General features: G+C 48.7%; 1 protein-coding gene and 3 non-coding genes across 4 annotated transcripts in view; 3 read left to right on the top strand and 1 right to left on the bottom strand.

Moving 5' to 3' along the window:
* LOC144115051 (nose resistant to fluoxetine protein 6-like) overlaps positions 1-14,569 on the bottom strand; it is a 77,576-nt gene that overhangs the window by 42,275 nt on the left and 20,732 nt on the right. Inside the window, exon 3 of the mRNA XM_077649181.1 lies at positions 11,172-11,292. Within this exon, the coding sequence (XP_077505307.1) occupies positions 11,172-11,292 (121 nt within the window). The remainder of the gene's footprint in view (positions 1-11,171; positions 11,293-14,569) is intronic.
* Positions 1,615-1,687, top strand: TRNAR-CCG (transfer RNA arginine (anticodon CCG)). Its single transcript has one exon. It is a non-coding gene; the product is annotated as a tRNA-Arg (tRNA).
* TRNAR-CCG (transfer RNA arginine (anticodon CCG)) lies at positions 3,888-3,960 on the top strand. Its single transcript has one exon. It is a non-coding gene; the product is annotated as a tRNA-Arg (tRNA).
* On the top strand, positions 7,293-7,365 carry TRNAR-CCG (transfer RNA arginine (anticodon CCG)). The gene has a single exon. It is a non-coding gene; the product is annotated as a tRNA-Arg (tRNA).

Here is a 14,569-nt window from a genome sequence, read left to right as displayed (position 1 = left end):
AGGATCAGGTAACAGCAGATCTGTTGAAGGTTGGAGGGGACATCGTGCTAGAAAAACTAGCCACGCTGTATACGCAATGCCTTATGACCTCGACTGTACCAGAAGCTTGGAAGAATGCAAACATTATCTTAATTCATAAGAAGGGAGACGCCAAGGACTTGAAAAATTACAGGCCGATCAGCTTACTATCCGTTGCCTACAAAGTATTTACTAAGGTAATCGCTAATAGAGTCAGGGCAACGTTAGACTTTAATCAACCAAATGATCAGGCAGGCTTTCGTAAAGGATATTCCACAACAGATCATATTCACGCTATCAATCAGGTGATAGAGAAATGCGCAGAATATAACCAACCTCTATATATAGCTTTCATTGATTACGAGAAAGCATTCGACTCAGTGGAAACCTCAGCAGTCATACAGGCATTGTGTAATCAGGGGGTAGAAGAGCCTTATGTCAAAATACTGGAAGATATATATAGCAACTGCACAGCTACTATAGTCCTCCATAAAGTCAGAAATAAAATTCCAATAAGGAAGGGCGTCAGGCAAGGAGACACGATCTCGCCAATGCTGTTCACCGCATATTTACAGGAGGTATTTCGAAGCCTGAATTGGGAACAGTTGGGAATAAGAATAAATGGAGAATACCTAAATAATCTGCGATTTGCTGATGACATTGCCTTGCTGAGTCACTCAGGAGGTGAACTGCAAATCATGATCAATGAGTTAGACAGGCAGAGCAGATCGATGGGTCTAAAAATTAACATGCAGAAAACCAAGGTAATGTTCAACAGCCTAGCAAGGGAACAACAGTTCACAATTGGCAGTGAGAGCCTAGAAATTGTGACGGAATACGTCTACTTAGGGCAGGTAGTGACAGCTGATCCGGATCATGAGAGGGAGATAACTAGAAGAATAAGAATGGGGTGGAGCGCATATGGCAAATTCTCGCAGATCATGAGTGGCAGTTTACCAATTTCCCTCAAAAGGAAAGTGTACGACAGCATAATCTTACCGGTACTCACCTACGGGGCAGAAACGTGGAGGCTAACGAAAAGAGTTCAGCTTAAGTTAAGGACAACGCAGCGAGCCATGGAAAGAAAAATGATAGGTGTAACGTTAAGAGATCGGAAGCGGGCAGAGTGGGTGAGGGAACAAACACGGGTTACTGACATCCCAGTCGAAATCAAGAGAAAGAAATGGACTTGGGCAGGGCATGTAATGCGAAGGCAAGATAACCGCTGGTCCTTAGGGTAACGGAGTGGATTCCAAGAGAAAGTAAGCATAGCAGGGGGTGGCAGAAGGTTAGGGGGGCAGATGAGATCAAGAAGTTTGCAGGCAAAAGGTGGATGCAACTGGCAAAGGATAGGGTTAATTGGAGACACATGGGAGAGGCCTTTGCCCTGCAGTGGGTGTAGTAAGGCTGATGATGATGATGGTGATGATGATGAACAAAACTTTGAGGTCACTGCGGTAACCCGCATTGCAGGAATGCGGAAAGCATTGACGCTTCCTCGTTTTTCTTTGCCCCCTCTTTGCTTCGCCGCCATAATCTCAAGGCACAGAAATGTTCTCGCCATTGATAAGCGTCTTGCTAACGCTACTGCGCTGTGTCCGCGTGGCCTAATGGATAAGGCGTCTGATTCCGGATCAGAAGATTGCAGGTTCGAGTCCTGTCGCGGACGGAGTTTATTTTTTTTATTCCATGGTCGCTCATTGGCCTGGTTCGTGGTAAACATTTGGTCCCTACTTGAAAAAAACTTTGAGGTCACTGCGGTAACCCGCATTGCAGGAATATGACATATTAGAGCCCAAAGAGCTCCCTCACAATGACAAAGTAGTCGTAGCCTTGGATTTGAAAGGAGCCTTTGATAATGTAAAACATTAAGTAATACTTAGCCACCTCCAAGATACCAACTGTGGTCAGAATACATACCGATACATCTGGCAATTTCTCACGAATCGACAGGCCTACATTCGAATTCAAGAGAAGGAACACGGACCCTATACCATCGGATCCCGGGGAACACCACAGGGTGCGGTTTTATCTCCCCTCCTCTTCAACCTCGCAATGAAAGACCTTCCCGCAAAATTAAGCTCTATGCCTGGCATCCGATATGCCCTATATGCGGATGATATCTCTATCTGGGCAACAGAAGGCAATCTCGGGCACGTGGAGACCTGCCTACAAGAGGCAGCGGAGGCAGTGGACACTTACGCTGCATACTGTGGTCTCCAGTGTGGTCCCACCAAATCTGAATTTGTCCATATTCGATCCTCTCCTGGGGACGACACTTAAATTCACCTCACACTCCCTTCGGGTCCGATTAGAGAGGCCAAGGAGATCCGCATCCTCGGTCTCTTTATTCACCAACAACGCAGACCGGACACAACACTCGCAAAACTCCGCATGTATGGCGATCAGGTGGGCCGTATGGTACGCCGAGTCTCCAACAAGCGTGGGGGGTTACGAAGCAAAGATGCCTTGCGGCTGGCACATGCCTTTGTAACGAGTAGAATTCTCTACTCAACCCCCTACCTTCACATGCGCAAACACGACGAGGACCAACTCGAGGTCATGCACCGCAAAGTCATCAAACGGGCTCTTGACCTTCCCATTACCACATCCAACCAGCGTTTGTTGGACCTGGGGGTGGTCAACACCTATCGGGAACTCCGAGACGCCCATCTCGTCAACCAATATACGCGCCTATCACAAACGCCATCCGGTCGCCGCATTCTTGACCGACTCCACATCCAACACACCATCACCTTTGAGGAACGGGTACGAGCGCCAGAACCCTGGAGACGCGCCCTCAGGGTCCGACCCATTCCCCGCAACATGTCACACTTTGACGACAATGGCCGTCGCCAGGCGCGTGCGGAAGCACTGGAGCGACATTATGGTCGGCAACAACACGTGTATTACGTGGACATTGCCGGTCCCCACCGTGGGGGGTGGTTCACCGCAGCAGTGGTCCACGACAACACCACAGTGGCAGGACTATCTTTCCTCGCCTACAGCGCAACACACGCGGAGGAAATCGCGATTGCGCTCGCACACTCCCTTCCACAAGTGAAACACATTATTACCGACTCGAAGGGGGCCTGTCGGAAATATGAGCTGGGTTGGATACCTCCTCTCGCCTGGCGCATCCTACAAAATTGCTGTCGGTCCAGCGACCCTCCAAACTGTAACCTTATCTGCGTTCCCGGCCACCAGGGACTCCAGGGCAATGAGTTAGCCGATCAGGCGGCCCGCGCGCTCTCTCCCCGGGCACTAACACTTGCTCAGGAAGCCTACTACGAGCCTACCCAATATCTAATTACAAAGACATCACTACATATTATAAGGACAGTCATCGTCGCTTTCCGGAACCCTGTAAGGGTCTCCGGAGAGCAGACGAACGGCTTCTTCTCAAAATTTTTACAAATACAATGCTCTGCCCGGCAGTATTGAAACACTTCAATTCAGAATTTGATGGTGGCTGCAGGCTGTGCGGAGCGACGTTTTCGGACGTTTTACATATGGTCTGGGCCTGCCCTTCCAATCTCCACCCTTACCAATCCCTCATCTCCCACTCTTCTAGGGAGGCCTGGGAGGCGGCGGTGCTCAACTGCCATGACCTGCAGTCCCAACGGACCTTAGTCGCCAGGGCACGAGCGGCGCTAGACGCCATTGGGGCTCCGAAATAGGATCTCCACCTAGATTTGAGAGGACCTGGGCCATAGGGCCTGGGCCCAAACACCTCTTTGTAAATAATAGATGCTTACCACTACCACCACCTCGTTTTTCTTTGCCCTCTCTTTGCTTCGCCGCCATAATCTCAAGGCACAGAAATGTTCTTGCCACTCATAAGCGTCTTGCTAACGCTACTGCTCTGTGTCCGCGTGGCCTAATGGATAAGGCGTCTGATTCCGGATCAGAAGATTGCAGGTTCGAGTCCTGTCGCGGACGGATTTTTTTTTTATTCCATGGTCGCTCATTGGCCTGGTTCGTGGAAAACATTTGGTCCCTACTTGAAAAAACTTTGAGGTCACTACGGTAACCCGCATTGGAGGAAAGCATTGACGCTTCCTCGTTTTTCAACCCACCCGCATTGGCAATAGCGTCAGCGTAGATACATGCCCAGACCTAACCTTCGTAAAAGGAGCACAGGCAGAGTGGACAAATCTATTAGAGAACCTAGGAAGCGACCACTACATAATCAGAACCACGATAGAGACCAAATACGTCAAAAGAAAAATAGTTGCGGCCACAATTACGGATTGGGATAACTTCCGCAGGAAATGTAAACTGATAAAAGGGGATATCTCCTCAATCGTGGAGTGGACCCAGCAGCTAAGTCAAGCACAAGAGCTGTATACAAAGGAAATAGATAGAACTGAGACTACACCAGAGACAGACTCGAGACTAATCAGGATGTAGGAGGCAAGACGAGGCCTCGTGAAAAGATGAAAAAAGCAAAAGTGGAACAAAAAGTTAAAGAAAAGAATCGCCGAAATTACGGCAACGGCGGAGGAATACGCGATGCAGTTAGCAAGGCAAAACTGGGAACAGTTCAGCAACTCACTTAACGGCCCGCTGAGCACGACTAAAACATGGAGGATTTTAGAGTCTAATGGATCCTACCAAAACAAAGACGGAATGCAACAAGACCATCCACCGCCTTGTCCACCAGCATGAAGGAACCGATGAGGAGCTACTTAAAGCAGTCAGCATCAAATGCTACGGCCAGGACAAACCCACGGCCTATCAAGAAAACTACAAAGGCAGAGAAAACCCGGAGCAAGACAAACCGATCTTCAGAGATGAGGTCTACGCTGCAACTAGGTCCATCAAAAGAAACACAGCAGCTGGAGAAGACAAAATTAGGAATTCCCTAATCCGCAACCTGGGTGACGAGGCTGTCGAACAGCTCACTACCTACCTAAACAAACAATGGGAGGCAGGACTGGTGCCCAAGGAATGGAAGCACTCTATGGTTGTAATGATCCCCAAACCCGGAAAGAAACTACACATAGAAAACCTGAGGCCCATTTCACTCACATCTTGCCTCGGCAAGCTCTATGAAAGAATTGTAACCAAAAGAATTCAAAACTACCTAGAGGACAATGAGTTGTATCCCCATAGCATGTTTGGGTTCAGGGCAAACCTGTCAACGCAAGACATCCTGCTACAACTCAAACATGAGGTAATTGCCAATTCCCCGCAGCAAGGAGAAAACATAATTATGGCAATTGACATCAAAGGGGCCTTCGACAACGTTAGCCACGCGGCTATAATGGAAGGCATCAACAATACCAACTGCGGAAGGAGAATGCACGACTATGTAAGATCTTTCCTGACAGAAAGAACGGCCACAGTAGGATTAGGAGATATAAGAAGCGGTACCATAGAGACACCAAATAGAGGCACACCGCAGGGATCGGTTATATCGCCAGTCCTTTTTAACCTAAGCATGATCGGTCTGGCAAGGAAACTTGAAAACATCCCGGGCATAGGGCACGCCATATATGCGGACGATATAACTATATGGTCGAACCAGGGATCACTGGGGCAGAAGGAACAGCAACTGCAAGAGGCAGCAACCTGCATCGAGCAATACACCAAAACGAGGGGTTTAACCTGCTCAACCGAAAAATCGGAAATCCTTAGGATAGGAAAGAAACCAACGGATGCAAGACTAGAAATAAAGCTCGAGGACAATACCATCCCGGAAAAGGAGACTATTCGAATTTTAGGCATGTGGCTACAGAGCAACGGCAAATGCAACCACACGATAAACCTCCTTAAAAAATCAACGGAACAAGTTTGCCGCATGATAACCAGAGTATCATCCAGAAGATACGGCATGAAGGAGTGCGACACGCTGAAACTAGTGAACAGCCTAGTCATCAGCAGAATAATCTACTCACTACCATACCACAACATGCTCAAAAGCGAGGAAAATCAGACGGAGGTTCTAATCAAAGCAGCCTACAAAACAGCTCTGAACTTACCAAGAAACACGTCAAACGACAAGCTGGCAGAACTGGGGCTGCACAACACTTTTGATGAGCTTAGTAAGGCACAATTCATGTCGCAAATACAAAGGCTAAGGAACTCGACAACAGGAAGGGCCCTCTTAAGAAGGCTGAACTATAAAGAAGCCTTGGACATCGAGGACAGGTCGGAAAACATCCCAGATGAAATACGTCGAACCTTCCATGTTAGTCCCATACCCAGGAATATGGATCCAAACCTCCACGCAGCAAGAAGACAGGCAAGGGCTAAATATGTAGAAACGAAGATAGCCACACAAGATCGAGTAGTGTACACTGACGCCACACTGTATCCATGGAATCGCAGCCAAAGCATCAAGAAAACAGTTTCGGTTGTAACAACGAAGGAAGGTGACCTCATCAGCGGTGCATCCACGAGAGATGGAACGCTAGCTGAGGCGGAGGAGATAGCCGTAGCCCTAGCGGCAGCCGAGGGCTATCGCAACAACAAATCTCTCACAATCTTAACTGACTCCCAGGAAGCGTGCAGACGCTACATGGCAGGAAGAATCAATAAGAAAGCACTAAAGATACTCTTGAAAACGAAGCGAACCAATGAAAATATCCAACATAGGATCTACTGGGTACCAGGACACGCCGGAATCAAAGGCAATCTGAAGGCAGACAAGCTAGCTCGCGAGCTCACTACCCGAGCTGGTGCGTCAAATGCCTCGGACGGCCCAGTGATGACGGTGGAGCTCACGTACGCAGCTATCCTCAACCTCATTAAAGGCAGAAGGCGCAAATACCCCCAGCCACACCCTCAGCTAACACAATACGAGGCGACATGCTGGAGAAGACTCCAAACAGGGACCTTCTACAACCTTCATGTCCTGCATAAGATGTATCCAGAGCAGTATAGGGATACATGTCCGTGGTGCGGGGCAACCCCCATGTTATATCATATCACATGGGAATGTACACACAATGTAGCGTTCCGAAATAATAAATACCCAAATGCGGAGCAGTGGGAGGACCGGCTAACCAGCAGCCAGCTTAAGGTCCAAAGGGACCTAGTGAGCCACGCATGCCGGATGGCCAGGGACAGTGGTGCCTTGGACTAGGGGCGCCAACCACTCTCAGCCTGGAAGACATCGGCAGTCTCCGGGCACGCAACCAAACCTCTCAATTGGAGCAATAAAGTTTACTCTCTCTCTTTGCCCTCTCTTTGCTTCGCCGCCATAATCTCAAGGCACAGAAATGTTCTTGCCATTGATAAGCGCCTTGCTAACGCTACTGCGCTGTGTCCGCGTGGCCTAATGGATAAGGCGTCTGATTCCGGATCAGAAGATTGCAGGTTCGAGTCCTGTCGCGGACGGAGTTTTTTTTTTATTCCATGGTCGCTCATTGGCCTGGTTCGTGGGAAACATTTGGTCCCTACTTGAAAAAACTTTGAGGTCACTGCGGTAACCCGCATTGGAGGAAAGCATTGACGCTTCCTCGTTTCTCTTTGCCCTCTCTTTGCTTCACTCGTCACCACTCTTTGCTTTACTTGTCCCTTCTATTCACATAACCACCGATGTAAATCCATCTTATTTCCCAATTACCACAATTAATTGTCTTACTTAATCAAGTTCCATCAATTGCCCATTCTGAGTATTCAAACTTGGCGCCACACTTCGTTTTCGAATGCGTCACAAGTTGACCTGGCTTCACCCACTGTTTGAACATTTTTGGATCTAATTAATTAAGTAATCAACTTGTCAGCATAATTTTTTTCGACATCAACCTCACATCATCCACTTTCGATTACAACAATTCGTTTGGCGCTACCTCTTCTAAGTTTCTCACAACTGCCGCGGACACGTTTTGCGGACACATTTTGCAGACACGACCTTGTCGACATAGCCAGTAGTGCTTTCGTAGTAATAAGTGGGTCTCGCTTGCCAACCTTGTGCTAGCACGGCTTGTTGAGGAAGCTACCCTGCTAGAAGTTCTCAAGGGTATCAATCCTTGCCGGGAGGCACCCCACAGTAGGGGAAAGCTCAAAAAGTAACCAGAGCGCTTGCTTAAAACTTGCATGATTAGTAAGAAGGAGTGATGAGAGCTTAGTGTGAGGGCTGGTAGATCTACACTCCGCTAAGCAGTCACCGCCGGCAGGTTCAGTTTCTCGCTGTTTTACCTCCTCCGTACGATAGTTACGATCGGGGCTTTTTTGTTGCGAAAGCAATACTGCTCGCGATTTCTACTCTTGGCCGTCGTCCCGGAGAATCCACCATTGACCTTTAGCGTGACCTATTTGTGACGTCATACCACCTGTAGAAAAGCGGGGCCCCAACTCGGCTCGTCGCGATGGTCCCAGCGAATCCTCCATGCTGCAGCTGCGTGCCGCTGCCGTGGGGGAGGCGCTCGCTCTACGTGACGTCATGCCAGCTGTGGAAAAGCGGCCCCCCAACTCGGCTCGTCGCGATCGTCCCAGCGAATCCTCCACGCGCCGCTGCCGTGGGGGAGGCGCTCGCTCTACGTGACGTCATGCCAGCTGTGGAAAAGCGGCCCCCCAACTCGGCTCGTCGCAGTCGTCCCAGCGAATCCTCCACGGTATGTCGGATGATGTGTATAAGGTGAAGCTGCAACGATGTGCTGCAGCTAAGAAGCGGCGGCGTGCGGAAAAAACGGATGAAGAGCGGGAACAACGTTTAGCTAAACGGCGTGCATATTGTGCAGCCAGGCGAATGCGTTCAACATCCCTTGATCTGGGTACATCTACAAGTATCATGCATGCTCTCAATGCTGACGCGACTTTGGCGACACCTGACCGTTCGACAGCAAGCCTTAGGGATGCTTTAAATGGCGACGAGACTGCATCTACACGTTCGATGAGCAGTATGAAACTCTACAACCTGAACAGACGACAACGACGTGCTGAAGAAACGCCTGAACAGAGAGAGCAACGCCTTGCCAGTGAAAGAGAGCGAGATGCTGCTAGGAATTTAATCAACATCAGCACACATCAGAGACACAAGCAGCAAAACCGCACTAAAGGCTTTCGCCTCACTGCACTTTAGGTCAACAGTGCCCTCTAAATTTTTTTTACAGGCCGCCGAAATGCACTCGTAACCGTATGTTAGTTCCATTCAAAATTTGCTGAAATCACATAGTGGAGCAGGAGAGGTCATGAGAAACCTTGATAACCCGCGACTTTTGGAATGGATGTCACGCGCAGACGTCGTGCTGATTTCTCAATGGCGTGCTCAATTGCGCGCAGGCGCAGTTGCTCTCAGCACATGGATGCTGCCCACTTCTACATTTCGGGTCGCTGTCACGAGGAAGGCATTATTTCAAAGCCTCTATTTTTGTGCTTCCTCCTGACGCTCCTCATCTTTTAAACAAAAAAAAAAATTAACGTTTGAGTTGCAGAATTAGAACGTAAAATCTGAGTCATCGCTGAGGTAGCAATGAAACAAACACTTGGCTCCGCTCAAGAGAAATGACAGTGTTTCTCCGTTTTCATCGTCGCTACATGATCTGATAACTAAGGTTTCTCAGGCGTGTCAAGTCACGGCTTAATAACAGGTCGTTAATGCACCACCACGCACTCCTGGCGTTTGAATCTGTACACCTGGCTACAGCAAGATGCAACTTAAAAAAAAAAGACAGCACTTTGTAACGATGGACTACAGTCCGCGGCGTCCTGCATTTTTCCGCTGACCGTTTGCAGCAGCAAACGAAATCTTTTTAATGTTTGACTAGACCAAACAAGAAGAAGGCATCAAATTTCTTGAACTTATACTTTTGTATGGCGATTAGCTTGTTGTTTATGTAACAAGAAAAGATTTACAACAGACTTTTTTTTTTCTTCACAGAAGAGTTCAGTCTGCGGGCAGTGCAGACTTAAGCTGTATCCGACTATAGGAGTTCGACATCTCCCTGTTTCACCACAGCACTGGTTGAATGCCCGTTCCCAATATGCGTTAACAGGCATTCGGTACAGCGACCTAGTTCCCTTGTTTTTCCGCCACGTGGCGCTTGACAACAAACTTAGGGCAGTAGTTCGGTTCGAAAATAAAAACACAACGGCAGGGAAGGTTTCAGCCTCTTCATCTGTGCAGATCGAGTATAGCTATAGCGTTTGACCACTCAGCTAAGGCGCAAGGTATACGCGCGTGGTAGCGCACTGGCTTAGATGCCTACTGTGCAAGATGAGAGTGTTCATAAGAGGTCAATTTTAGACAGTTTTTTTCTTTTTTTTCCCCGGCAAACGCGGCCTTGACCAATGGAAAGCTGAGGCCCTGCTCTATTCGTAGCCACAGGAAAAACGAAATTGTGTCCGTAGATATTTCAGGAATCGTGTTTTTGTCTGCAAAAATGGCTCTTAATTTTGGCCATTTTCATAGACTTTCAACGTTAAATGTTCGAATGCTTTTGGAAGCAAGTTCTCGAAGAGGCATCAGGACGCCACTGACTTTGACGTGTGAGGAAAGTTACTTAGAAACTAAAATATGTCGGCAAAGCCAGACCGTTGTCTCTACGATTAGTCATTGCAAAAAAACATGACTTCTCGAAACTTAAACGCCGTTGGCCACTAGGCTTAGTTGCGCTCTCTCGGTGCTGTCCCGAATTCCTGATAACTTTCTTCTAACCAGCGCATACAAAAAAACAAACAAACTGCGTACTCAAAGTGCGTCGTCGATGTTTTCACCTTCGATCTAATTAGTGGATGGGTGAGCGATGCTAGCAAGGATATGTTTGCGTAAACAAACAATAAACCATCTTTCACAAAAGGGACCAAACTGACGCTTCCTTAGTAGAAGCAGAAGACATTGGTGCGGTGACGTGGAACCTTTCGTATTAAACTCTGCAGTTATTGATGCGATTGGCACGGTGGTTTTGTCATAAATTCTCACTTCGGCAGCAGGTAACTGTAATTAGAATTATCGATTCGTGTTCGCTGTTTCTGCCAGGCGGTTGCCGGCTAAGGAAAATCTCGGCGTTACTGCGTGCTGAATCGAGATATTTCACCAGACTGCGGACAATTTGAAAAAAAAAAACACGTTTCGCATTTTGCCTAACTTATTTACGAGGAAGTCTGCGCAGTGTAAACGTCTTAGCTGTAGGAGCGTCGCAGAACACTGCGCACGGAAGCGGCAGCGCAGGTCGCTGAACTCGCCACGGTGAGCGCCTTACTTGAGCGGATCATGAAGGTCATGTCTTCCGCCGTGCATGACGAGGGCGTACACAGAGCGCCCCTCGTATCGATGCTCTGGAACTCATGGGATGACGTCGCTGTCAGCGGATTCTTGCGGCCCTTGAACGGCAACGAGAGAGACAGGTGTAAGCAGAGTGTTATGAGCGCACTGGCGAGGAGACGATTCGTTAGCTTTGCTGGCCGGAGAGCGTTTACGTTTCCCTTAGGTGTGGGGTACGGAAAAAAAAAATTATTTCAGTGACCTTGTCTATCGTACGTGCTCATACATGGTCGCGAATAGCACCGCCACCTTGAGCGTGCTGCTGCGTCAACCGTGGATTAGAACATATTGTAAACGGAGTACCGAGAGCCACGTAAGGAAGTTTTCACGGCTATGCGTGCGTCCAATTGCGATTAATTAGAAAGTGCTGACAGCATGCTTGCTCCCGAGCAGACAGAATCTTTTTTAAGCCTTTTTATTTTTTTGTTTGGTGTAGGAGGCAGTCGGAATGAAGTGGAAATCAATGGCATGCACAGTGAGGAGGTTAAAGCTGTCACTTCTATTATTTCTTTGATTTTAACTGATTGGTTAGAAGGCTAAAGATTGAAACAAAACTAACACATGACTGGCGGCAGATATCGCGTGTGAAGCTCTCAACTGGTTTGAGCGCAGCAACAAAACAGCTATGTACTGAAGTTCAAGAAAGCTATATACATCTCACTTGAACCTGACCACATACGTGAGCACACTGCCCGTGTATGTAGTGCGTTCTAGACATGTCTCATAGCACCACATCAGTGGTGTACACCATGGTGAATGAATTTCCAGAAACAACAGCTGCATAAGGATACCGGTTTTTTACGCGTTTGTGACGGAACTTACGGTGTCTTCGACTGGTCGCTTTAGATCTCTCTAGAGCGCTCTGAGAGGCGACCGCTCTGGCTACATTCGGCTGGTTCTTTCTGTGCACTCGCCTCCAGCTCAGAGCGCTCTGACGCGCTCTGAGAAAAAAGTCGGAGCGGCTCCGAGATAGTTCGCGTGACAGAGCCACTTCCACCATTTCGCAAAAGCGGTGCGAGGCCTCGGCTTCCCCTACGCGTAGGCAGAAGCAAGTGTAGGCTTTTGACGCAGTCACGCTTGCTGCGTTGTGTTTTGCGGGTGCCGCGCTGTGTGAGGCAAAATGTTCAAGAAACGCCGGATAAGCATGCGCTAGGAAAGCGGTCTGTGTTGCTGTCGCATGACAACAGCGATTCCAGCAGCAGCTCAGACGAGGACGACAGTGCTATCCACAAGGCGATGTTCGAAAAATGAGCGTCCCGTGGGATGGAAAGCCGGGGTAGCGATCGATACAGGCTAAGCGGTGACCGCGATGCAAACTGTGTGCTACCACGTGCGGCTAAAGGTAATCAAGGGACCTTACGTGCGGCTACTGTTGACATCAGCAGCGGGGCCGCGCCGTTGTTCCATAAGTTACGTCCCCCTTCTGCCTCCTGCGCTTCCGCTCTAAAAACTCGCTGACCACTCGGCTTGACTAGTCTCGCTATGCGCTCAGAGCAAGAGCGGCTCCCACTCTGCCAGATTCTAATTTAACCGGATCGCGGGAGCGACGAGTCGAAGACACCATTAAAGTAATCCTGCTGCTCTCATTATTTGAAAAGAAGCTCAGTTCAAGCTAGTAGTTTTTTACTCCAAGCTTTTGTGCTAAACGGATGGCTCTCATGTTCAACGTGCATGATTTTTTTTTATTCACGTGATCACTGTGCAAGGTACAGTCGCGAGTAAAAAATATTCGCACAATGACGTCACTGGAGGGACGAAAATCGCACCGCATGACGACTGGCGCGGCGCCGTGCTTTGCGAACACACCTACACACTTGTGATCGGCGTGTTCGTGACCGCAGCGCCGGGCGTTGCTATCTTCTGCTGCGGTGGCACGTCACTAGTGCTAATATTTTTTACTCGCGGCTGTACGCAGCGTGTCGTAAGATTGTGTAGTAACTGAATGACGGGTGGGGACGGTGAAATAGTATTTCTTGTCACTGAAGCTGTGTCTGTGACGCAACGAGGTTATTGACGGCAGCCAATACTACCTACTGCCGCACTGAGACTCGAGGACAATCTCCACGTCATTACTGGAAGAGCAGAGTGAATTGCTGAGTTTTGTTTCAAGTAAAACAAAGTCGATTCGATGGACCTAGCCTGCGTAACTGAAAACTGTACAGCTTCCAATAGGAGGTACTGTTGCTATACTGTATAAAGTTTGTGTAGGAAATGTAGCAGACTAGCGTTTAGTTATTTCAGAGCGTCCGAATATAAAACATACGGTCTAGTTCTACCTCGATCTGTAGCGTCCTCTCAAAGGAATTAAGTCGGGAGCAGGGACATTGTTTAGGTAGACCTTAGCTGAATTAAATACCGCCAAGTACGGACACACAACTTTGAGGGGATTCTCCTGGACAGAAGGGGAGGCGACTTCCTTGGTGCGTAGTAAGTGGCCTACCTTGCCAAGCGGTGGCCGCCCTTCGTCAACAACGTGAATGCTCCCACTTATGCTGATCTACAAAAGAATGCCAGCGGCCATTTCGCCCCGTCTTGGCATTCCCAGAATATCGCATGTGCGCGGTGAGCGAGCAAACAGCACGTGTTGCTTGCTGAGATCACAGCTACGGAGGGGCTGTGATTGCGCCGTTGATTACTTGTGTAAAAACCCGAACGACGAAGCGAGACCGTCACAAAGCGCGAACGCTGTTCTCACACTAGCCGGAGCAACAAGTTCTTGTGACCTGCTGTTTAAGCATGGAATGCTTAAATATCAAGATGTTTAGTATTCAGATGCAACGCCGAAGGAGTGCACTTTTGGGAATTGCGGATGACGGAGGCAGGACCTTGTAGCTAAGCGCATTTGAGTTGTACTGGCGTAAGCACCTGCCATGTTCAAGCGGCGAACGTAGCCCGAGCCATTGAAATTTTCTTGAAGAGACACATGTGCAGCCCATGCAAATTTGGGATCAACCTTTCAAAATATTTCGCTCGAATCCCGCACTGAAGATTCCTCGCCCTCGGCGATAAGAAATTAAAGAAACCTGTACCGCGCATGTCAAGTAAAACGCGGTAACTTTGGACTGCCGGACCAGGGCTTAAGAATCCGAGTAAGTTTTATGTTTCTTCTCGCCTTCACAGCATCAAGGGCAAAGTACGACACACGCGGGAATGAATCTACACATACACATATCTGAGGGCAGGTACGTGCGTACAGTTGTGCTCAGTATGACCTGCAACGCAGACGATGCGCGTATGAAAAAGCACAGAGCCCAACTCGCATGGCAGTGCATGCCCACCTGGCGGCGGAGAGACGGGGTGCGCCTTGCTATGTATGGGGAACTTGCGCTGAAGTTT

Source organism: Amblyomma americanum, chromosome 1, assembly GCF_052857255.1.
Source record: "Amblyomma americanum isolate KBUSLIRL-KWMA chromosome 1, ASM5285725v1, whole genome shotgun sequence".
In the NCBI taxonomy this organism is placed as follows: Eukaryota; Metazoa; Arthropoda; class Arachnida; order Ixodida; family Ixodidae; genus Amblyomma; species Amblyomma americanum.
The sequence above is the reverse complement of the archived record's forward strand: the minus strand, read 5'-3'. Positions and strand labels throughout refer to the sequence as shown.